The sequence below is a fragment of the Carex rostrata genome, chromosome 3 (assembly GCF_964058835.1).
Source record: "Carex rostrata chromosome 3, lpCarRost1.2, whole genome shotgun sequence".
In the NCBI taxonomy this organism is placed as follows: Eukaryota; Viridiplantae; Streptophyta; class Magnoliopsida; order Poales; family Cyperaceae; genus Carex; species Carex rostrata.
Genome location: NC_135920.1, coordinates 6,139,044 through 6,162,203, shown reverse-complemented (window position 1 = coordinate 6,162,203; position 23,160 = coordinate 6,139,044). Strand labels below are relative to the sequence as shown.

The window sequence follows — 23,160 nt, the reverse complement described above, 5'->3', positions numbered from 1 at the left end:
AAATATATTATACCTATGTGATCAACTATTTTTGTTAGAGAAAGATTGATGCAGAGACGATAGGGAAAAATTAACGCGGTGATACATGATTTCCATTACTTCAGTAGAGGAAGGTAGACGCAAAGACAATTAAAAGACTGAAAAAAATGATCATAACAAGTTATGCATTAAAATTTAGACAATATGATTATCTTCAAACTTCACTTATTTCGATTTTAATAACAATGTAAAAATTTAAAAGTCGCGGTCTTGCCAATTATTTAACTGGACAACTATATATTTACTCGCTCCTACCAAGTTTAAAAAAAAAAAAAACTATATATTTACTCTTATTCTAAAAAAAATAAAAATTCTTAATGCTTAATCATATGAATTTAATTATCGTCAATGACTGTCACATAATGTACAATGACCCGTACTTAAATTTGAGATTTGGTTTCAGACCATTTAAATTGAAATTTGAACGAATAAAAATGAACACTATTCTCGGCAAAGCAGAAGTTGCTCGTCAAATAGCAACCACCCTTTATGATTATAATCCTGAAAAGTTCTCCTCTGCAGATTTTCATAGAGCGTGCTCATTTTATTAATGATAATGTTATTGACTCAATTCATTGAAGAAACTTTGAGAAGTAAGAACTATTCAGCAATCAACACAACCAATTTTTCTAAGTGTTTAATTACCCAAAATTTTTATTAACAGCATAAAAAAAAACACCTCCAAAACCACATTTATCCGGGTCGCTAAGCCAATCTGCAGTCCATTTATGGGAGACGCAGATTGGCATAGAAGTCCCGCAAAATTTAAATATATTCAATATGACAGTGCATTTTTTAGATTTTTGAGGGACATCTAAGTCAATCTGCGCCCCCCATAAATGAGTCGTAGATTAACTTAGCAGTTCAAATCAGTGTTATCAGAACCGGACCGGACCGGGCGGATGGACCGGAAAAAACCGGATCCGGTCATCTGTCCGGTTTGGTTCACTCAAAGGATCGTTTGTGCTTTTGAACCGGTGAAAACCGGTTTATTCGGCCGGTTTTAATTAAAAAGTCGCTGGACCATTCCGTGAAAAAGTCCGGTTCAAAATATTTATTTGAGATTCAACGAAATTGGATGAAGAATAGATCGAAAGTGATATCTCCATATTATATCTAAATTACAGCCCTGATTTACACTAAAACCTGTGTTTTAAAGCCTATAAAAGTGGACTTTGTACTTGTATTTCGATGAAATGTGGTACTGCTATGCTTTGTTTGGTATTTTGCAGGAAAAATGGCGAAAAACTGGATCTGACTACTTTTCATACGGCCCGTATGACATTCCCTACGGCCCGTACAAGATATGCCCAACCACACAGAAGGTTTCCACAACAGAGGCACAAAGTCTCCAAGACAAAGCACAGGCATACAGCCCGTACGACGCTAAATTGGAAAATCCAGCTGGAATCTGAAATCACCTGAAATCACCTGAAATCAAGGAGGCCGAAAAGGAAGCCTCTGCAGGCGCGATCTGGGGCATTAAATGAGATATTTCCTCACCAAAAAAAGGAGATTGACAACTGGAACTTGGACAACCTTTCTTGGAGCAAAAGACAAGAGGAGGAGAGGAAGAAGAGAAGTGAAAAACGCGAGTTTGCAACGGATCTTCAGATTTTCCACTGTTTTGTCATGAACTCTTTTATTTTCTGTTATTTGTGTTATCTTAGGAACATGAGTAGCTAATTTACTTTGTTTCTAGGGCTAAGATGTAGTTTCTAGTTTGGTTTTGTTTGCATGCTACTTGGATTTTGTGTTGAATGCTTTGTTTTTACTTTGTTGAGTAGTATTTTGATTGCTTTATTTGTGCTTGCTTGAATTGATTAGTCATCCCGTTAGATGAATGCGCACATCTAAGTGTTAGGAGCCAATTCTATGACATTTAATCCAACCGAATAAAGTATATGAAGTAGGGTTAAACCAAGGAGTACCCGAAAGGTGAAACTTTCCTTAAGGCGAAAGTCCTTGGATACTTTTAGTAAACCAACAAGTAACTTAGATAAATTAGGCCAAAATGCGAAAGTTGAGGTTTAACGCATCTAAGAGGGAAGTATTTGAGTCCGGTAATCGGGTACTAGGCCAAAATGCGAAAGTTGAGGTTAGGTATCTAGATCCGGTCGATAGAAACCCTAAACATTAGTATCAACACAGAAAACAGTAGCTGCAGCATTAACTCGGGGTCCCCTACGGGCCGTATGCCTCGGGGCTGAACAGAAATGAAATCTGAACCCTGGAAACGTCTTTTTATTAATTGAAAACAACTTTAATTCTTTTTATTGCTTTTTAAACTTGTCATAAATCATTAGAATTGTTAGAACTAAACCAAATCAATTTCTCTCACTTCTAGAATTTTAAGTAACTTTAGGATAAGTCCGGTTATTTTCTTTCGTCCCTGTGGATCGATACCTGAGCATACTCATCGATAGGATAGTACACTTGCTATCTGATTTGACAGAGTGTAACAAAGATTTAAAAGGTATAACTTGCTATACTGAAACTTTGTAGTATATATTCTGTGCGAACAGAAAGCATGACAGAGAAATGGGGAAAGGATAAGAAGGTGATTCTGACGGCGGGACCCGCTTTAACCTTTGTGAGATTTACGGTTCCAATTGGGCTCGAAGAAGACCGTCCTTTTATTAGCCCAATAACCTATTAATCATTTAATATATATTTTTTTTAATTAAACTCGAGAAAAGATAAAGTGGTTTATTAGCTCAAGTGATTATTTTTTTTAATGTCATTTCCACTATAGATTGCTGATGCAAAAATATAAAACCAATAATGAGCAAGTAATTAATTTTTATAAAAAAATATTAGTGTGCATCAATTTGAATTGAAAATAAATATATAAATATTAATTTTTGAATAATTTATGTAACGAATGATGCTCAAATTAAGTTGTGTATAGGTTGTTATTGTAACTGATATTTAATTAAGGTAAAAATAGTAACTCAATATAAATAAAACTATTGAAAGAAAATCAACGGTTGAACCGATTGAACCACTGGTCCGACCAGTAAACCGTTGAACCGGAGCTTTACCGGGTCATTGTCCGGTCCGGTTCTGATAACATTGGTTCGAATAAATGTGAAATTGCTCTATTTCGGAGGTGTTTTGGTTTATTTTGTTTTTGGAAAGGATATAAATAAAAAATTCGGTTTAATTACTGTAATCGGAGATCCATCGTTGCTTTCGTCATTATTTACACGCCAAAAAATTTCGATTTAATTACCATAACCGGAGATCGATCGTTGCTTTCAGTCTATTCACGCCATTACTCCCATACCGTACTACGGTCAACTAATTCATGTTTTTATGTCTCTTCTCTTACTAATTTTTTATTTTATAAATAAATAAATATAAAAATCAATGATGATTATTTACAAAAATAAATAGATAAGACTAAGCTATTAATTCAATGCTAAAAAGGATGTGCCAATGGGACCGGATCAATAGTGCAGTCTCATTAATTTTAACAAGCACAACACTAATAATCACACAATGTGAAAAATTAATATAATCGACTTATTATTTTTGACAGTTTATAATATGTAGGGAGAAGGCACCCAATTTTCACGGATTCTACTAGACCAAATTAATGGTTCGGTTCCAATAATTTTTTTATTTTCTACAAACACAGTACGCTACAAGTCTACAACCAATTATAATTATTGAAATCAAACCATTGATTAAGTCTCAAAAAAATAATCCATTGATTCAATTCCAGAAAAAATAATCGATCTTATAATTTCCTTAATTTGATTTTTCAATTTTTAGGAATAAAAAATTAATTTCTCACCACCGACATGGCACGAGAAACAATAGAATAAAGGAGGGAGAGTGCTTCTCTCTTGTCATTGTTTCTCATGCAAAAGAAAAGCGAGACCAACGCACGCCAAGTCATCAATTTTCAATCATATGTTGTGTGTTCCAGCCCATGATTGAAATAATCGACTGTTCACGCGGTAACATAAACAACTTACCACATTTCATTAACCAAAGTATCATATCAGAGAACATTCGAGAGCATAAGCTTAAATTATTGGAGGTTAACAGGGCTTTGCACGATATATTGGGGCCAACTACACTACACCAAAGGGAAGGTAAGGTCGAATGCTGATTCGAAACCACAGTAAAGATTCGTAGATAGATTGAGAGCATCATCTGGGTCCATTGGTGACAGCGGAAATTTGTCCATTTGTATGGGGTCTTTTCGCACCAACCTACGAGGGTTAGATTTTCTGTGGCCGAGAATTATAGAGCGGTTGAATACTTAATGTCGGGAGATATGTACTTGTCAATTGGCATCAAATTATTTTAAAGAAAAGTTCCATTACATCATTATTTTTTTCTCAGAGATTATGCAACAATGAATTTCGAAGTCAGGTCCTTCCAACTAGGGCCGCACAAAAAGTTTGTAGTTCGTAATTCGATTTGAGTTTGATTCGAAATTAGTTTGTTTTGAAACAAATTAAACCAGTTTGGTTCAAATCTTATTCAAATCAAACTCAAATTGGATATAATTCATTCGAAATTGATTCGTGAACTATTTAAGTTCGAATCTTAAATAATGCAACTAATGGATTCAACCATCAATTTTTTTAATAATGCAGAAACCAAACTTATATCAGAGCCCAAAATTGTTAATATAATTGTAATTTATAATAGGAAAATGTTTCAGCAATGTAACAAATTAACAATGAAATAAGTTTCATTTAACTAGGTCCATGTCGTGATTTTAATCAATTCAGCAGCGTAAAAGGTAAGAGAATTTTAAGCCGGCCCATAATCTATCAGTGTGAATTCGTAAAAGGTAAAATGAAATCTTATGAATTTTGTTCCGCGAGAAGAAAACTAATGCACAAACTACCGGTATAACTAGGACTGCCAAAATTTTTTGTAATTCGTAATTTGATTGACTTCGATTCAAAAAATTTGTAGTTCACAATTAATTCGATTCGAAATTAGTTTGTTCTGAAACAAATCAAACCAATTCGGTTTGAATCTTATTCAAATTCAAACTCAAACTAGGATAAGTTCGATTTGTTTGTAGCCCTACTTCCAACTCTGATGAAAATTTATTTTTTCTTTCTCATTTGTGTCAAAGAAAAATTAATCGAGACCGAAATTTCTAATTCGAAAATTCCATTTCTCGAAAATTCTGACATTATTATAATATTTTCTCAGAGATTTAAATTACAATTTTTACGTTTCTAAGAATGCATTACCTATCATTTTACTTCATTCTACGACTCCGCCTCGGTAACACCAACTTTTGTTTGTTGTCATCTGGCATCATAACGGTCGACAAAATATTAGCAACAGAGAACCTACAATAACAATTTCAGGACATATTCTGCGCACCTCTATGGCTCTATCTTATTCATTAATATAATATTTTGGATCTATTATTTTGATTCGAAGCAAACCGCACCTCAGCGGCTCGGCCTTTCCCGAACCCCAACACATGGGTTTTGGACCGTTTAAAGCCGTAAAACCTAAAAAGAGGAAGTAATATAAACCTACACGCGGTTCATAGTACACCAATACAGTAAAACTTACCTAGGCCCCAGTTGTCACAATTCATAACTATAACATAAACTCGGTGCATGAAAGTTGGCTGCTATCCCGATAAAATACGGGTAAATATTTTAACAGAGTAGGTTTGGCTTCACGCAGAGCATAATCAAAACAGTGTTTCATATGATCACGCGGTGCATGAAGTCAAAATTGCTCTGTTAAAATATCTCCCCATAGAATATCTAAGAGAACAAAAATAAAATTATTAAACAATAGTAGGTAGAGATGAACTAATAGTTCGTTCTCTTTATTACTTTCATTTCTAGAAAAGCCCAAAGCTTCACTACACTCTTTTTCTCTTCCACACTGCACTTCACAGCTCACGAGAAGATATTTCAAGCTCAACATATACAGTGTTTTTGTACGCTTCTAGTACGGTTTCTAGGTTCATCTCCTCTCAGTTCTCACTCTCTTCGGTCTCGGTTTAACCATGGCTGCTCTAGTGCTACTTCTCTCCCTGCTCTTCTCTGTTGGCGGTTCAGGTTAGATCTACCTCGCTTTTTTTTTTTATCTCTTTTTCTTTGATTTTGGAGATTGTGTTGTTTAGCCTTTTAATATAGTACGGGCATTTATTGCACATTTAATAATTATTTTTTGTAATAATATTGACATGAATGAGCAAAGAGAAAGAAAGGAAAAGGGGGAAAATTGCTTAAAATTTCAGCTAAGTTCTTTTTTCACTAACGGTCTTTCCGTGTTTTTGCTCATTTGCTTTAATAATCGCAAGATATGTATTTTTTCAGAAAGGTCGTTTTATCTTTGTAATTTTTTTTCATTCCTCTTTTTCTCTTTTTAAGTTTCGTCGCATTTGAAAAGGCAACGTGCCAACGTCGTCTTTGTTGTGTAACAGAACTATATATTTGATATTTTGGCAAAAAAAAATAATTTCGCCTTTCTAAAAGGGGAAAAATGGAAAAAGAGGGAGTCGGTGGGAGAGAAATATTAAGGCAGTGCGTCAACTTCAAGCAGTGCTTGATTTGCGATTTTTTTTTTCCCAAACTTATTTCAACTTGACTTTGAGCCTATCATTTCATCAAAAGAAAAATAAAAAGGTAATATCAGCTTAAAACACGGCAAATGGCTTTAAGCCTACCATTTCAACTTGTATTAATTTCTGGCAATAATAACCGTAAAACACCAAAATTTCGGGTAAAGATTTTAACAGAGTAATTTTGGCTTCATGCAGCGCACGGACTATAGAATAAACAGCGTTGCATGAGCCAAGACTGCTCTGTTAAAATATTTATGCAAAATCTCCCACAACAACAAGAATATAATTTCTGTTAGAAAATTTTCAGAAAGAAACTAATTGAATCATCTTTCTTTTTTCAAATATTTGTGCAGATGCGATCTGGTGCGTGTGCAGGTCAGACCAGAGTACCCCTAATCTTCAGAAAACCATAGACTATGCATGTGGAGCTGGTGCCGATTGCACACCGACTAAGCAAGGAGGGGTTTGTTCTAGCCCCGATACTGTTCTTTCGCACTGTTCTTATGTTGCCAATAGCTATTTCCAGAAAAATGGACAGGCTCAAACAGCCTGTAACTTCTCTGGCACTGCTACAATCAGCACCACCGACCCAAGTAAGTTCCTTATTCTTATTTCATTGGGAAACATGCAGAAAACATGCATTTTCACAATTTTGCATAGCAAGACAATGATAGATTGATATCATCGAACATCTTAAGGTCATTCAATGTAGTTCTCTTTCAAAGTTTGATGTAAACCTGTTGCTTGGATGTTTCTAATAGATTTTGGGAACCTTTTGCAAAGAAATATGGAGCTGTGTATTTCTGCAAAAAAAGTTCTTTGTTTTATATTTTTTAGGCAGATATTAGGTGAAATAACAAGCCTGAGAGCCTTTCATCACTGGCAATATAACTAAATTAAGTATTACTTAAATATTCTTTTCTGCCATCTGTTATTTCAGGTTATAACAGCTGCTCCTATCCATCAACCGCCTCGTATGTAACTTTCACTGCTTCTTACTCTTTTTATGTTCATGTTTCAACAATAGAACTAAACCGTGGATAAAATGAGGCACATATGAGTTAGGCTGGGGTGCTATGGATAGCATAGTGGCCTCTATGCTACGGCTCAATATTCGAGTTTTCAAAATCCAAACGGTCGATCCGAACCGTTCATCTTATTCTCCATATTAATATCTGCTTGGAGACCAAATTTTATAATTTTCTGAATTTTTTTACTATTTATTAAGCCACTTTGAAAATCGCTAATCCAACGGTTTTACTGTTTTGTGCAGCCACCGTTGGATCAACAATTTTGTAAAATACTTAATAAATAGTAAAAAAATTCAGAAAAATGTAAAATTTGGTCTCCAAGCAGATATTAATATGGAGAATAAGATGAACGGTTCGGATCGACCGTTTGGATTTTGAAAACTCGAATATTGAGCCGTAGCATAGAGGCCTCTATGCTATCCATAGCACCCCAGCCTAACTCGGCACATATTGGTAAATAGAATCTCTAGACAGCAAGAATTTGGCTCAAATTCAAATGATAATATTGAATGCTCTCAGTACCTTGTAGCTACCGTATCCAAGTCCACCTTTCCTAGAGAACAAAAAGCGATTTCTTTCTTGCTCTGTTTCAGTTCCATGCCAGTATGCTTTAAAGAAAAAACGGTTCTTTTGGTGCTATTTTTGGGTCAATATAGTATTCTATAAGGTGTTTGATCAATCTAGGAGAACTGGTTGAGAAACTTTCGATGACAGGAGAAAAAATTGGAACTAAATGCTTTTAGTGAGCTTAGATTAACTATAAGCAAGCAGGATTCTTTATTTGGTCCAAGGGAATATTTCTTGCTTTCCATTACCTGCTCTAGTTATTCATTATTCTCTGGGCACATTGGTGGCTACAATATTGCTGCATAATTAATTATTATAATAGCGTGGTAGGATCTGTTGGTCTCATGATTTCTTACTAATTTGGTCTTTCATTGCCATGAAGTCGTGAAATATTGTGGATCCTCTCTTGCAAAGTTGAAATTTGTATATATAACCTTTAGAGAGTTAAACTTCAAAAGTAGGTACTTCACAGTGGAGAACAGAATGATAGATCCATCAATTAACATTTCAATGGTTGAATGTGCTATCCTTTGAGTGAACTGTGCTTGTTTTATGAAAAAAAATGAAACAAAAAGTCTCAGTGGAAGTGTCCATAAAAAGAAGAGATAAATTATGCACTAATGAGAGCCTCTTTTATGTATATAATCATATAACATTCTAAATCTTATCATCATCATCATCATCATTTTTTTAACTGGTTATGTATACTGCTCCATTGCAGTGCTGCTGGAACTTCTACTACACCGTCATCGACAACACCGTCATCACCAATGACAGGCACTACTACTCCTACATCCTTCACCCCAACTGGAACCACCACCACTGGAGGTGTCCTAGGCGGCATGGGCCCCACCGGTACCACCAGCTTTGATGGCAGTGGCACTGACCCAAGCCACCTTCCAGAGACCCAACTTGTTCTCGTCCTCTTCTCCATTTTATTCTCACTAGTACTTTCTGGTGTTTAAACTACTCTGAGAACATAAAATATGTAGCTTTTCTTTTCTTTTTTTTGGATACTGATCCTTCCAGAGAGAGAAAGAGGTAGAGTGAGAGAACAATGGAATCTATCAGGAGACAGCCAACCCCACTAGGGTTTGTTGTTTATTAGCGGGTACAAAAGGGTATTTATTGAGGTGGTGAATCCTTTCTGTTATAGTGATTATTGGTGGGGAGGCTGTCTCTTTCTCTTGGGAACTTTGTCTCTTCCCTTTTTATGTGTGAAAAAGTACATCTCGCTCTAACCTTTTTTTTTTATTTCTCTGTTTGGTTGTAAATCCAAGGAGGTAACAATTTCTTAATTAACTCTATGAGATCTATCTACGCCTCTTCGGCATGTTTATTTGTTGTTTGTTTCTTCTTTTTTACCCTATTTGCTTTTTAATTTTTGCCAAGTATTTCTTGTTGCTTTTACGACGTTTCTCCACGAGAATCAAGGTATGATAAATCGTTTACATTATTTAATTTTTTTGAGAAGGACGTGCACATGCAAATGTCAAATTCAGAGATTAAATAAGATTCAAGTTGCGTTTAGAAATCATTCTTTTAAACTTTACCAATTCTTCTATGCGCACAAGCAGCTTGTACAAAATTGTTATCTAAGTTTTGACAAGTGCTATGAACTTGTGTCGGTTCAAGATGCACCGCAACGATGCAAATTTGTCTCTTTAGTCTTTTTGAAAAAATAATGCGACAAAGTTATGGGCTTGGTTATTTGTAACATAAGAAATCATGAAGGTTGTGGTAAGCTGGTAGCATGACACAATTTCTCCCTACTATTTTCTCAACGATGATCTTTGGACAATTATTTTTTATGTTGCCTGGATATGAATGTTAATTAGTATTATATTTGCTCAAATACAGATAGCTGATGTAAATTTAAAAGAAAAGACTTGATCCTTATTTTTTTATAAAAAAATAAATAAGTAAGAAAATTATCTGCATATAAATTGTTACTTTGTAAAAAGAGAAATAATGTAGTCCTAAAAAATCTCTCAACCCACTTTTCTTTTTTGAAATTCCGTATCTTTTCCTTTTTTTATCAAGTTCAACTTTTATTTTTTATATTTTTCGCACATAAATACTATGTTATATATCAACACTTAAACACAGATATCAACACTTATATTACAAATAGTAAATTTATTATTTTTTCTCTCTCATCACCCACTCATTTTTTACACATTTTCAGAGTATGATTTTTTTTTTCCTCCGTTTAATCTCGTCTATATTTTTTTTAAAATCAATGAATTTTTTAAAAGTACCAACTACGCAATCTTTTATAAAGAGTTGATATGTCCTAGATATAAATACTTGATATGGTGAGGAGCTGTTGTTTAGGATAGTGCAGTTGCCTTTATATTTTGAAAAATAATTTTAGTCCATGTGTTATTAGATTGTTACTGAAATTTTGTTTGAAAAATAATTTTACCTCATAATTGATATGTTATTGGAATTTTTTTTGTCCTGCCATGTGAAACACGAGTTTCTCACATAGTCTATACTTTTTTCTGTCTTTTTTGCAGTCCACTAATCCACCTTTGTCAGTTTAGCCTTTTCACTACATATTATCGCGGATCAGTATTTTCTTTTTTTCTTTTCTAACTCTTCTTCACCTCTTCGCTGATTCGCTCTGAGCGCTTTGCGAAAGAACCAAAGAAACAACGAAAAAAAACATAGCAAAGCAGGTGTACAAAAAGAAAAAAAAAAAAAGGGCAAGCAACACCGACGTGAATATGAGGTGGGTGGAACGAGAGGTGAAAGACTCAAATCTTAATTACATCGTGATATGTTATATATCAATACTTGCACGGATAGATATCAATAATTGCACGTTCCAGCTAGAAGGCCACTTAATATTAATTAATTAGGTGAAGCAAATAGTACAAACTACAAAGGTCATGCCAAAAGTTTTGTTTGTTGACCGAGCAAAATGCAATGCGGTCCCAAAGTTAACATTGGTACGATTTTTTATTCTTAATTGATTCTGTTCGCATGAAAAACTGTCATAGTGTGGCATCACTTCTTTTTGTTAAAGCAGTGGATGTCAAAATTATCAAACTAAGTTGTTATCAATGATTTTCCATTCTACAAATAATAAATTTATTGGTAATTATACATGTATCCTTCCATTATACGTTAACCATAATAGAAAAAAATAAAATTTTGACATGTACAATTGTACAAATATATAAAAATCCATACTGTACGCCCTTATCCATATCTTGCATGACCAATTCTCTATCATCTAAACAAAAGTGCGAGTTAAAATATCATTAATCCTTCCGACCAATGTTGTTTGGTTTTCTCATGCACCAACAATCTTTTCAGGAGTCTAATATTCTTTGCTGCCACATTATGCGTAAAAGCCACTTTAAATCGAAGAATCAGTAGCTGCAGAAACACTCCGCAAAAGAAAAAGAACCTGAAAAGAACAAAAACATCCGCCACCTTTTGACCTACATGCTACAGCCCTTTCGGATCTGCTTTTCTCTTTTGCGATGGCCGATGGACTAGTCACACATTTTGTCGAGGCATGAATAATTTCTTTGCTGACTAATATGAAATGAAATCCCAGTTTGGCAGTTTGCCTTTCAATATGTACATTATACAGTGAGGTTGTACAAATTCCCGAAGCAACTACAAGAAAATGGGCGTTAAATATCTGTGGGTGTTGGTTCCCGTACCCATAAAATCCCATCATACATAATCCTGTAACAACCAAACACGCGCTAAATATTACAGACTAAAATCTGCCAGGTTGGATATAAGAAAATGGGCCGCAACTTTTTCAGGCCTAGAGTCCCAAATTAAAACTCTGGGCTCAGTACCAGTCTTAGTTGCAATTCTCAAGAAAGTACAGCCCAAACAACACCAAAAGCGCTGATCACATAAATGCTTTGTCACAAGTGATCAACTAACCCTTAATTACAACAAGTTGCCTTACTATAACAATACTGCAATTAGCTTTACATACGATGCTACAATCATAAACTGCTATACAAATCTAGAATGAAGCCACAAATAAATGCACAGCTATTTATTACCTCAGATTATTTGAGAACTTCCCGAAGCTGTTCTTGTGTTACATTCTCTCTTGAAAGAAAACCGAGGATTAGTTCAGCTACTTTATCTGGTTTTTCAACATGTGGTATATGGCCGCAATCAGGTATCATATATAGGACCGAGTCCTGAAGGTCGTTACACAGCTTCTGCATATATATGGCCAGAGAAATTCTTTAGAATACCTCATGTAAATGTAAGTACACCAGTAATAACAATCAATATTCAACAAGTCAATTTCAGAACCATGGTGGTTACATAGCACCTATGGTAGCAGTAATGCTTTTGAGGATTTGCCAAAATTTTCTGGAGAAATTCTTAGGCAACCATATGTGAATGCAAAGTAGCTACACCAGTAATGATAATCAAGGTAACCATACTCAAGGAGTCAATTTTAGAACCATGGTCAGATACCACCTACAACAACCCTACTGAGGCTACATTGCAGGACTGAGATATGCGAGATCTAATTGAAGCTTACATGCCCAATTGTTAGTATATTTTTTGTTGTCATTTCTCATTTGAGAGAAATGGTATTGGTCAAAAGACTCAAAACAATGATAATTACAAGAGAAATAGATACAAGGCATAGAAATTGATAAAGAATAAACAGTACGATTGCCAGTTCCGTGTTGATGATTTGGTCATCCTCTCCCCATATGACTAGAGTCTTCTGTTTTACCTATGTATATCAAAAGGTAAAATTTAGGGAGAAAGACGGAGGCCTAAATAAGAAGAGCAAACATTCCAATTTGTATCCTCTGAGTTACTCAAATCTTGAGTTAAGATCTAGACCGTCTGATTTAGATCCACAATAATATTAAATAGGCGTGGGCCGGATTAACCCAAATTCTGATCGCGCGGTCCGAAAATTAACTCGAACGGTATGTTAATTTAGAGGATATGGATTCAAACATTCCCAGGGTTGTACTACAACACTTTGCATAGCCCCAAATTTTGTGTGCTTCATCTTGACATGTTGATTGTTCAGATTTGAAAGGACAATCCAAGTCATCCAAGTACGCATACAAGTCTAACTGCATATTTTTTATAACTTGATTTATTATTTTTTGTGTAGGAGCATTTAAATATTTTAGATAATCCAATAGTAATGGTCTCCCCCCTATACATAATAGTGAATAAAATAAATACATACAAAACCCAATTATTAAACATATTTTGAGGTTTACATCACATTGTACTGCTTGGATCGCCCACTCCAAATTCAAAATCAAGGTTTGGATTCAAAGCACAAGAATAGATGCGTTTTGCAAAGCACCATAACCAATCTCATTGTTCTTAAGTACCTGTTTTATCAAATTGACAACATTATAGCCCCCATTAATCATGAAATCAACAGTTGCATCTTCCCACCAAGGCAAAAGACAGTGTAACCGACCTACCTGAAAGGTCAAGAGAAACAATTTAAGATATATTTTGGTACCAGACTGCCAGCTACCTCCTGCACATAATACTCTGTACCAGTATGTAGTAGTTTAGTACTGACTCATTTCTAGTTATACTGCAGAAAAATATACTTACATTCGTCCAGTCAAGCAATGATCCCTTGGGGACTTCTTTAAAGGCCAATTTCGTAGCATACAGCCTCAGAAGAAGGCTCTTCAAAATATATACCTGCTTGATATAGAAAAATCTTATGAAATGCCTCTAAAATTTTTAGATTTGGCAATATTGCATTTGAATCATTAATTCAAATAAAAGCTAGTGCAGAATCCTATTCATATCACTTACGCCAGCATATGCAAAGATCTTGGGCAACTTAGTCATATCTCCTGCCCCTTCAGTATATACACTTGCATCAATGAAGACCAACTTAGAAACCTATAAGATTAAGAATATCATGTGATCAATACAAAAGTTCTCAACACGATGTACAGAGTATGAAAAAGATAGGTGAACAATTAATACTGCTTCAGGATGGTTAGCCACAAAATCAATAGCAACAGCAGCACCAAGGCTGGGACCCACCAATACCATAGGCTTCTTAATGTATGACCTCCATAGCTGATCAACAGTGATTCAGCAAATCATAAATTTAACCAGATAATATATATTTGGCATGTACAATTAACCAATATAAATTATTGGTAACGTATAGTAACCTGGTACAGGTGCTTGCACTTGGCAGTTACATCACATGTCGGGAGTGTAGCTGAAAAAGATAAAGCAGTCAAAATATTTCCATGCAACTATAAGTTGTTCAAAATCTTGTTTAGTATACCTAAGTCAGAGAACCCCCAACCAAGTATATCAATAGCCCATGTCTCCACTCCAGCATCCTCAAGCAACGGGTGGACGTATCTCCATTCTAAACAAGAACTGTAGGGTAACTCCTATGAGAAATTAATGGAGAATAGATTTATAGAACAGGAAATAAAACTGAAAAGCACTGACAGCGGATACCTGTCAAAACCATGAAGGAGAACTACTGGTTCATTATTACTCTGATGCAGTGGTTTCACGCAGCTACTCATTAGTGTGCCCTTCCCTGAGTCTATCTGAAAATTGTCATGGTCATTTATTAAAACCAGGTAGAAGATTCCTATCTGATATAGTCATATAAGTACTGTCATTTTGCTGATAGCATATGCAAGCAAACACCGAATCATCAAAGCCAAGTTAACCGTTTCAAAATTAACTCGGACAAATCGCTTCATACATACCCGTCCTGTACAAACAGAGAACATAAATGAAGAGCTCAATGATGTAGGGGTAAAATTCTCAACACATTTTCTAGTATATTTATTGTCCCCAGCACCAATCTAAATGTTAGGTGCGAGATGCAGATTCAAAATCTAGAGATGACGTCCTGAGAAACAGTGTGTAATTTACAGGGAAACCACATTATATCTCCTCCTGTATGTTGTACTAGCAAACAAAGTGTACTATTGAATAGATGACAAGCCCGTAAAACAAACTAAAGGACAAATAGATTCAATCTTGCACCATTTCTTCACCAACAACAACAGTTGCCAAAAGGTTAATCCACTCAATATTTAATTATCAGAATAAGGGAGGAAAAGGCACGGAGAGTTCTTACCTTAACAGGGACACGCTCGATTCTCTTCGCCAATTCAACCGCCTGGCGATCTTTTATCCTCTCCACCTCCTTCGGGAGAAATGGAGGGAATCCTCTTGCCGACATCCTAACCCTAGCCCGAGTCGACAGTAAAGGCCCACAAGTAGTCGCCATTGAGGTGAGGAGAGGAGGCATCTTGTTTCCAGCCCGTTTAAGCTACCTCGACTTACTAGTATTATCAAGCGTTATCGAAATTGAATCTAAAAGTACCATGAAATCGTCGGGAAAAGTAGTGGTCTTGTGCTCGGCGTGTGTTTTAGCGGGAGAAAGCTCCATTTGATGTGAGGTAGGGAAAGTATCGCTGGTAACAGTTACTGATAAGAGATTGATACTGTGGCCGCCGCTTCTTCTAATTAGTAATTACGAACTCGCCGTTTATAAGGAAAAAGACTTTACAGAGCACTTTTAACTTCATGCAGCACATTGGCAACGGTGCTTGTGCTTCATCTGTACGCTGCATGAAGCCAAAACTTCCCTGTTAAAATATTTACCCGGGATTAGTAATGAATAGGTTCGGCTCCTATCCAGTTGTACAGAGTTTATTAGGTACCAGATCTGGACCGTGCAAATTTCATATTTAACGCTAGAGATTGGTTTTTAAATTTCATATTTACGCTGAATGTTTCGGTTTGTCTCTAACTGGACCATCAGATTTCACATGAGCGATTAGATCTGAAAGAACCATCCCATCAAGTAGAGAATGTTGTGTTTGAAATTAAGTAAATTTTGCACCTGTAGTCTCTACATGGATTTAAAAAAAAAATTAAGTAAATTTGACATGTTTTTTAACATTAAATGATCAAGACATATCCAAACATGGGAAAATAAATCTGCTGTAATTTTCCGAGAATTACAGTCTCAATTGTTGATCTTTCTCGAGTGTATAAAAACTTACTTTTTTTGAGAACATTTTCGAAATCCGCTCACTAAAAAGTTTGATATCGGAATTTCAAAATCCTGAACATGGATAAACTCGGATTTACACTGCTCCACCACAGAAAATCCAATAACTGTGTTCAATTTTTCAACTTTTGCCTCGTAAATTTATCCTTACCGGTCTCAAGTCTGGAGAAGAAAAGGAGAAAAAAAAATTAAATTGACAATATATTTCTCTAGCTAAATTCACATTTTTTTCAAGAAGCCCGTAGGCACTAAATTCACATTCTAAATACATTCTTTCAGAAATTTTCTGTTTTATTACTACATATAACGCTTTCAAAAACACGATTGAAAGGGAAATAAATACCAAGGCCGGGACAAACATTAAATCTATAATTATCAAAATGGTGACTTGTTTTATTTCTTACTTACAAGACAATATTTCAGAACTTTTTTCTATTTTATTACTACATGTAACGATTTTTCAGACTTATACAAAAATCACAAATAAAAAGCAAAAAACAAAAACAACCAAAAACATACAAAAATTCATAATTACCAAAATAGTTACTTAAATTTATTCATTATTTTTAAAACAACTTTTTTTTTTCAGAATTTATAAAAATTCAAACAAATATGGGGAAAATTCCAAGGCTGGAAAATAATTGAGGAAAAAAAAATTAAAACTTGCCATGATATTAACTCTAACCTGTTCCCTATTTTCTGTTCATAAACATTTATAACTATTTTTAAATAATAAAAAATATTTTCCAGAAATTAGAAAAAAATTGTGAGCACCGCATCGCATGTGCGTCTAACCAAGCTGTTTTGTACCTATATTTGTGTAGGGGTGGAACTAAAAAATAAAGATTGGAGGGACTGAAAAATCAAATATAATAATGTAATTTCATTTTATATGGACAACTAAAAAGCTACTAATGCATAAGAACATTACAAAATTTAATGATATAAAGTTTTAGTTTATAGGGGGACGTAGTCCCTTTGCACACTAATATGTTCCGCCCTTGTATTTGTGTTGTGTTTATGGGCATTTTAACGGCACGACATGCCTAATTTTTTTTCATGTTAACACGAAACAGTACGTATTTTCTGACACATGTAAACACGACATGACATCTTTGTACAACATTGTCTGAATTCTGAACAGAGATAGGTTCCAGCTTCCAAGTCCTTCGAAAGAGATAACGTTCAAAATCTCCTGGACCGTCCAATCTTAATCGTGGTCAGATTGGATGATAGATGTAACGGAGACTTTCTCTGTTTAGGTTTCTTCGGCAAAACAACGTTCAGAAATAGGAAAATTACCATTACTCAATAAGAATGATTTTTTTTTTTTAAAACCATAAATAAAAAAATAAAAATTTATCAAACCAACTTGATTGTTTTGATTTTTATAAAAACCATAAGAACCGAGATACCATTTCGGTCCGAATATTTTTTTTAAGGACCAAGATGTCATTTTGGTCCGAGCCATTTTCACATATTTTGATAAAAAAAATGATGTAGAAACTTGTAAAAACACCTCGGACCGAGATGCCATTCAAAAAAAAAAACATTTCAGACCAAAATGACATATCGGTTTTTATGGTTTTTGTAAAAACTAAAACAATCAAGTTGGTTTGGTAAATTTTTTTTATTTATATATGGTTTTTAAAAAAAATCAATAAGAATTAGGGGTGCACAAAAAATTCGTAGTTCGTGATTCGATTCAAGTTTGATTCGGTAAAGTTCGTAAAAAATTCGATTTGAAATAGTTCGAAATTAATTCAAACTGGATCTGATTCGTTCAAATAAGTTCGCAAACTATTTTAGTTCGAATCTCAAAGTAACGTAAACCATTGATTTTCGTTGATGACTTATATTCGCTGATGACTTAAAAGTTAAAACATAATGCCGCCTAGCCATAAGTCATAACGAATAAGTCGTAGCCCTTGCTCTCAGTTTTAAAACCCTATATGACTTTCACCTCGCTTTCGGCGACTACGATCACTCTTCGTTATTGTAAAAAAATTCGTAAAAGATTCAAAATTGAGTTTGTAAAAAATTCGATTCAAAATTAATTTAAACCAAACTCAAACTGGAATAAGTTCGATTCAAAATTAATTTAAACCAAACTCAAATTGAAATAAGTTTGATTCGGTTTGATCTGTTTGCGGCCCTAATAAGAATAGCACAATTAAGATAAAAAAGTTAGAAGTTAATTGTTGTGATTCTTGTGAATCACCCTATCAAAATTTAATGAATCAAATAGGTAATATTTTTATCCGATTTCAAATTTTCATAACATCCAATTAAAATCGTATAGTACTCTGTGATTACCCTATTTGTGGAGTAATGAGAGCACATGTTAAGTACAAAGTACTGACTCCTAACAACAACTTTCGCAGTCTGGACCCCCACAATTTAGGCTCACGAATTTTGTCGTATTTAACTAATAACCACTGTGGCACAGTCCTTGGTTGCCTCTCTTGCCGAGCTTTCCACTTATAGGTTTTTGAAGGTTAGTGGCAACTGGCAAGGTTTCCTCTTACAGTTATGCTCCATAATACGATTATTTTACTTGGTTACAGGTTTTGCTGCAATTGGAGGGAAAGAGACTAAGAGAGGCAACCAAGGACAGTGATGGCCTTTGGCTATATTGAAGGAGTCCAGAATTTGTTGAAAGTTATATGAGATTCCTTTTTTTTTTTAATTTCAAACCCGTAGGAAAAAGCTATATGAGATAGTGATGGCCTTTGGCTATATTGAAGGAATCCAGAATTATTTATTGATAGAAATTATTTTAAAATAATATAGATTCTAGATGGATTGTATCCATATTTCGATCTCATAGAATAGAAGAAACTGCTTTTTTTTTTTTTTTTTTTTTTTTACTGTGAATCGCACGGTAACAACAACACACAAAATTCATATCTCTGAAGGAACCATTTTTTTTTTTTCAATTAAGACCCTGTTAAGTGCGGCCCCTCTTTCTCCTCCTTTCTTCTTCTAACATAGCTCCTCCTCAAACAGAAAAATGACAGATTTTCATGTGACCTGGGATGTGGTCAACTGGTATGAAAGGAACAGAAAATACCTTTTTCAGTTCCTTTAAGATTTCCTAAACAAACTGAATTATATTTTCGGTTTCGTCTATAGAATTGAAATATGGGATCCATCTAATGCCTTATATTATTTTATAATAATTTCTATAAATAAAAAAGTTAGAGGGAATCTGCTTGTGTTTGTAAGTACCTTTAACAAAGAAGCAGCAGCTCTGCTTCATAGGCTGTAAACCTCAAATCTGCTTCACATAATTGCTATCACAACAGGAAAAAAAAAATCAAACTATTGATTCATAAGAAGTGATCATCTAGTAATACAGCATCACCTTAATCTAATTTATATTACAATTACCTGCTAAAAATCAAAATATAGCTGTACAAAACTTAGGATAAAGCAACAAAAACGTTAAACTATTAATTTCCACAGGTTAACTGAGAACCCCCTCCCATTGGTAGCTTCTACCATGGTTTTTTTTTTTAAAAAAAAAAAAAAAAAAAAAAACTGAGAACCTCCTCCCCTTGTTAACTTCTACCAAGGTTTCAAAAAAAAACTGAGAACCTCCTGAGCTGTTCTGATATTACATTATCTCTTGCAAGAAAACTGAGAATTAGTTCAGTTACTTTCTCTGGTTTTTCAACATGAGGAATGTGACCACAATTAGGTACCAGACATAGTTCTGAATCTTGAATGTCTTTACACAGCTTCTGCATGTTATTTCCAGATAATTCCTTAGAAAAAAGCTCATATAAATGAAAATTTACAGCACTAGTAATTATAATTAAGTATTACTTTACTTCCATGGCCAATTTCAGAACTATATCAGTCAGGTAGCACCTACTGGAGCATTACTATTTGAGGATATTCCACAGAGTAGTTAAATGAATGTTAACTTAAATGCACAATCGAGGTTTGAGAATGCTATTAGGTTTAAATGAAGTTTAATTGCTCGATTTTTACTTTCAGATGGGGCCAAGTTTCTCATTTGAAGCCAATATTGCTGGTAAATACAATGAGAATCATGAGAGTATATAAACAAAAGGAATTGTATACAAGTAAAGGACAAATGCTTAAAAATAGTGAAGTACTGTTGCGAATTCTTTGTTGATAATTCGGTCATCTTCTCCCCATATGATTAGAGTCTTATGCTTCACCTAAAACAATACAAATAAATCACAGACCAAATTTTTTGAGGAAAAGGGAGCCATACAGAAAGAGCAAATGTTTATATATACCTACTTGTTTAATTAGATTAACAACATTATAGCCCCCATTAGTCATGAAACAAACAGTTGCATCCTCCCACCAAGGCAAATGGCAGTGTAACTGACCTACCTGGGGACACAAACCACAAACATTAGATATATATATATATATGTGTGTGTGTGTGTGTCAATAGTGTACCAGCAAATCCTGTTTATAACCTGTGCCGATATGTACCTGCCCACAGCCATCTGGTTAGCAGTTTCTAAAAGAAACACATAGAACAAAGTACTTACCCTAGTAAAGTCAAGCAACGACCCCTTCGGAACTTTGTAAAAAGCCAATTTTGTTGCATACATCCTTAAAGGAAGGATCTTTAATACATTTACCTGCTTGTTAAAAACAAATTGTGTGAACTATTACTTAAGATTTAACAATTATCAACCATGTATTGGCATCATCAATTGAAATAGCTGTTATGTTAATCATTATTTCGTAATTACATACCCCAGCATATGGAATGAATTTGGGCAGTTTGGTCATATTTCCCGTGCCTTTAGCATACACGCATGCACCGATGAAGACTAACTTAGAAACCTGAAGGAATTTAAATTATCACCCAGACAATATAAATACTCAACAATTTTGAAGTACAAAAAAATAAAATGAATGATGTAATACTGCTTCCGGATATTTGGCCGCAAAATCAATAGCAACAGCAGCACCAAGGCTTGCTCCTACTAATACAACCGGCTTCTTAATATGTGACTTCCAGAGCTGATCAAATTAAACCATGTAAATAAATAACAAAAAGATTTAGCCGGTAAAATCTACCAATGTAATTGATTAGAGTGTATAATAACCTGGTACAGGTGCTCACGTTTGGTAGAAACATCGCATGGTGGAAGTGTCTCTGGAAAAAAGTTCAAGGCAATCAATATTTTTTTCTCAAAGCAGATCAAAGTAGGCAAAGACATTATATGACTATACCTAAGTTAGAGAAACCCCAACCAAGTATATCAACAGCCCATGTTTCAACTCCAGCTTCCTCAAGCAATGGATAAGTGTATCTCCATTCTAAACAAGAACTGTATGGAATATCAAAAGTTGATAGAGCAGAGAAGAAGAAAACCAGGAAATTGTTCAAAGACAATATGTACCTGTCGAAACCATGAAGGAGAACAACTGCTCCATTACTGCTTTGGCACACTGGTTTGATGCAGCTGCTCATTATTGGGCTCTTTACTGAGTCAATCTGAAAATTGTTAATAACCATATAGTGGAAACAAGTAAATCTTTTTCCTGAGAATTGTCATAGGTTGCCCTTTTGCAAAGGATGAATAGCATTTCACATTATTAACAAGTCGATCAAACTATCCAAACCAAGTTTAAATACAGGATGGCTCCAATGCCGATGCCTCTTGTAATTCTACCAAAACCACTTACCCAATCCATACAAACTCATAACCCAATTCTCGGTATCTTGCTTTTGAGTTTTTTTTTTTAAATCCGGGCATGGAGTTTAAAAAAATCCTAGTAAAAAGCTCAATGAGGTAGGGGCAAAACTGTAAACAATTAGCATGAAGCGCATTTTTCACTGTGTCAGTCTAACAATTGGGTATGAGTTGCAAGATGAGAAATTAATGTGTTGTATGCAAATTTCTTAGATGCAGGGTGCAATTTGCAAAACCCCATTTTTCCTTCCTTAATTGTAATTTATCATACCAAATGTCATCGCCCACAAAACAAAATGTCGCTAATTGTAATTAATGCACTCAGTTTATTTGGCCTTTATAGAAAATATTTTCCGGAGAGAAAAATTACAGTAACTACAATGGGAAATTATAAATCTCACAAACGAGTTGCTTTGAAAGTATAGTTTTGTTCAAATAATTGAACAATTGATTCTAAAAAAAGGCTATCCCATGAAATTAGCTTCGCTTCACAAGCATTGATATATTTGTTGTGAATAATTCCTTTGAAAATGAGATGGCAAAAATCTCTCGGAAAGAATTTTCCTCACATTTTCTCAAAACAACAGAAAAAAAAGAAGAAGATAGAGATCTACTACCTTTACAGGGACACGCTCAATTCTTTTGGCCAATTCGACCAACTCACGATCTTTGATCCTTTCCACCTCCTTTGGAAGAAATGGAGGCAACTCTCCAGCCGAAACCCTAGCCCTAGCCCTGGCCAGCAGCGGAGGCCAGTAACTTGTCGACATAGAGGTGAGAAGAGGAGGCATTTCTTAGTTCTTACTAGTTAGTATTAGTCACACTCGGTTATGCTGCCTCCATTTCTCCAATATTAGTTGTTGTTACAATGCACGACGATAATAGTTCAAATTCTGATTGCCGTGAGCTTGAGCATCTGTTTTGAATGTGTTTAGTTGTTCTTGTACCACGGCATCTGTTGTCTGTAGCAAGAAAGCTGGGTGAGGTCCGTGAGTATCTGAAACGGGGTGGGTGGGTGGGTGGGGTAGAATTTTAGAGTGATGACGCATTTATTTTGTAATCAAAATGGGCCTGGTGATACAAAATGGATCATCAGCCTGGCCCAGAAGTCTCCTTGATACCCTTCCTCAATTCCTCCTGCATCTACCAATCCATATCCTCTCAGGTACAAAATCAAAGTCAATTGTGTGA

At 34.8% G+C, this 23,160-nt stretch overlaps 3 protein-coding genes and 1 long non-coding RNA gene across 8 annotated transcripts; 2 read left to right on the top strand and 2 right to left on the bottom strand.

Moving 5' to 3' along the window:
- Positions 1 to 5,710: 5,710 nt before the first annotated feature.
- On the top strand, positions 5,711 to 9,531 carry LOC144551127 (PLASMODESMATA CALLOSE-BINDING PROTEIN 2-like). The gene is made up of 4 exons (XM_078298956.1): positions 5,711 to 6,104; positions 6,967 to 7,206; positions 7,554 to 7,587; positions 8,933 to 9,531. The coding sequence occupies exons 1-4, from the start codon at positions 6,053 to 6,055 to the stop codon at positions 9,174 to 9,176; spliced, it is 570 nt and encodes a 189-aa protein (XP_078155082.1). The 5' UTR covers positions 5,711 to 6,052; the 3' UTR covers positions 9,177 to 9,531.
- A 1,765-nt stretch (positions 9,532 to 11,296) lies between these two features.
- On the bottom strand, positions 11,297 to 15,720 carry LOC144551139 (alpha/beta hydrolase domain-containing protein VTE7-like). 3 transcript variants are annotated; one of them, XM_078298980.1, is made up of 11 exons: positions 15,332 to 15,720; positions 14,695 to 14,789; positions 14,513 to 14,610; positions 14,394 to 14,443; positions 14,200 to 14,295; positions 14,023 to 14,112; positions 13,813 to 13,905; positions 13,578 to 13,673; positions 12,887 to 12,952; positions 12,255 to 12,419; positions 11,297 to 11,555 (listed from the first exon to the last, which is right to left on the bottom strand). In XM_078298980.1, the coding sequence occupies exons 1-10, from the start codon at positions 15,503 to 15,505 to the stop codon at positions 12,261 to 12,263; spliced, it is 1,017 nt and encodes a 338-aa protein (XP_078155106.1). In that variant the 5' UTR covers positions 15,506 to 15,720; the 3' UTR covers positions 11,297 to 11,555; positions 12,255 to 12,260. The 3 variants fall into 3 exon arrangements, with proteins under 3 accessions (XP_078155106.1, XP_078155103.1, XP_078155105.1); XM_078298977.1 differs by lacking the exon at positions 11,297 to 11,555 and adding an exon at positions 11,567 to 11,919; XM_078298979.1 differs by lacking the exon at positions 11,297 to 11,555 and adding an exon at positions 11,567 to 11,847.
- A 3,712-nt stretch (positions 15,721 to 19,432) lies between these two features.
- Positions 19,433 to 19,979, top strand: LOC144551140 (uncharacterized). The gene is made up of 2 exons (XR_013510768.1): positions 19,433 to 19,781; positions 19,852 to 19,979. It is a non-coding gene; the product is annotated as an uncharacterized LOC144551140 (long non-coding RNA).
- LOC144551138 (alpha/beta hydrolase domain-containing protein VTE7-like) lies at positions 19,808 to 22,907 on the bottom strand. 3 transcript variants are annotated; one of them, XM_078298974.1, is made up of 10 exons: positions 22,587 to 22,907; positions 21,676 to 21,770; positions 21,506 to 21,603; positions 21,379 to 21,428; positions 21,197 to 21,292; positions 21,023 to 21,112; positions 20,812 to 20,904; positions 20,552 to 20,647; positions 20,401 to 20,466; positions 19,808 to 20,043 (listed from the first exon to the last, which is right to left on the bottom strand). In XM_078298974.1, the coding sequence occupies exons 1-10, from the start codon at positions 22,758 to 22,760 to the stop codon at positions 19,855 to 19,857; spliced, it is 1,047 nt and encodes a 348-aa protein (XP_078155100.1). In that variant the 5' UTR covers positions 22,761 to 22,907; the 3' UTR covers positions 19,808 to 19,854. The 3 variants fall into 3 exon arrangements, with proteins under 3 accessions (XP_078155100.1, XP_078155101.1, XP_078155102.1); XM_078298975.1 differs by having other exon boundaries at positions 19,808 to 20,019; positions 22,587 to 22,904; XM_078298976.1 differs by having other exon boundaries at positions 21,676 to 21,760; positions 22,587 to 22,726.
- Between the last annotated feature and the right edge of the window lie 253 nt (positions 22,908 to 23,160).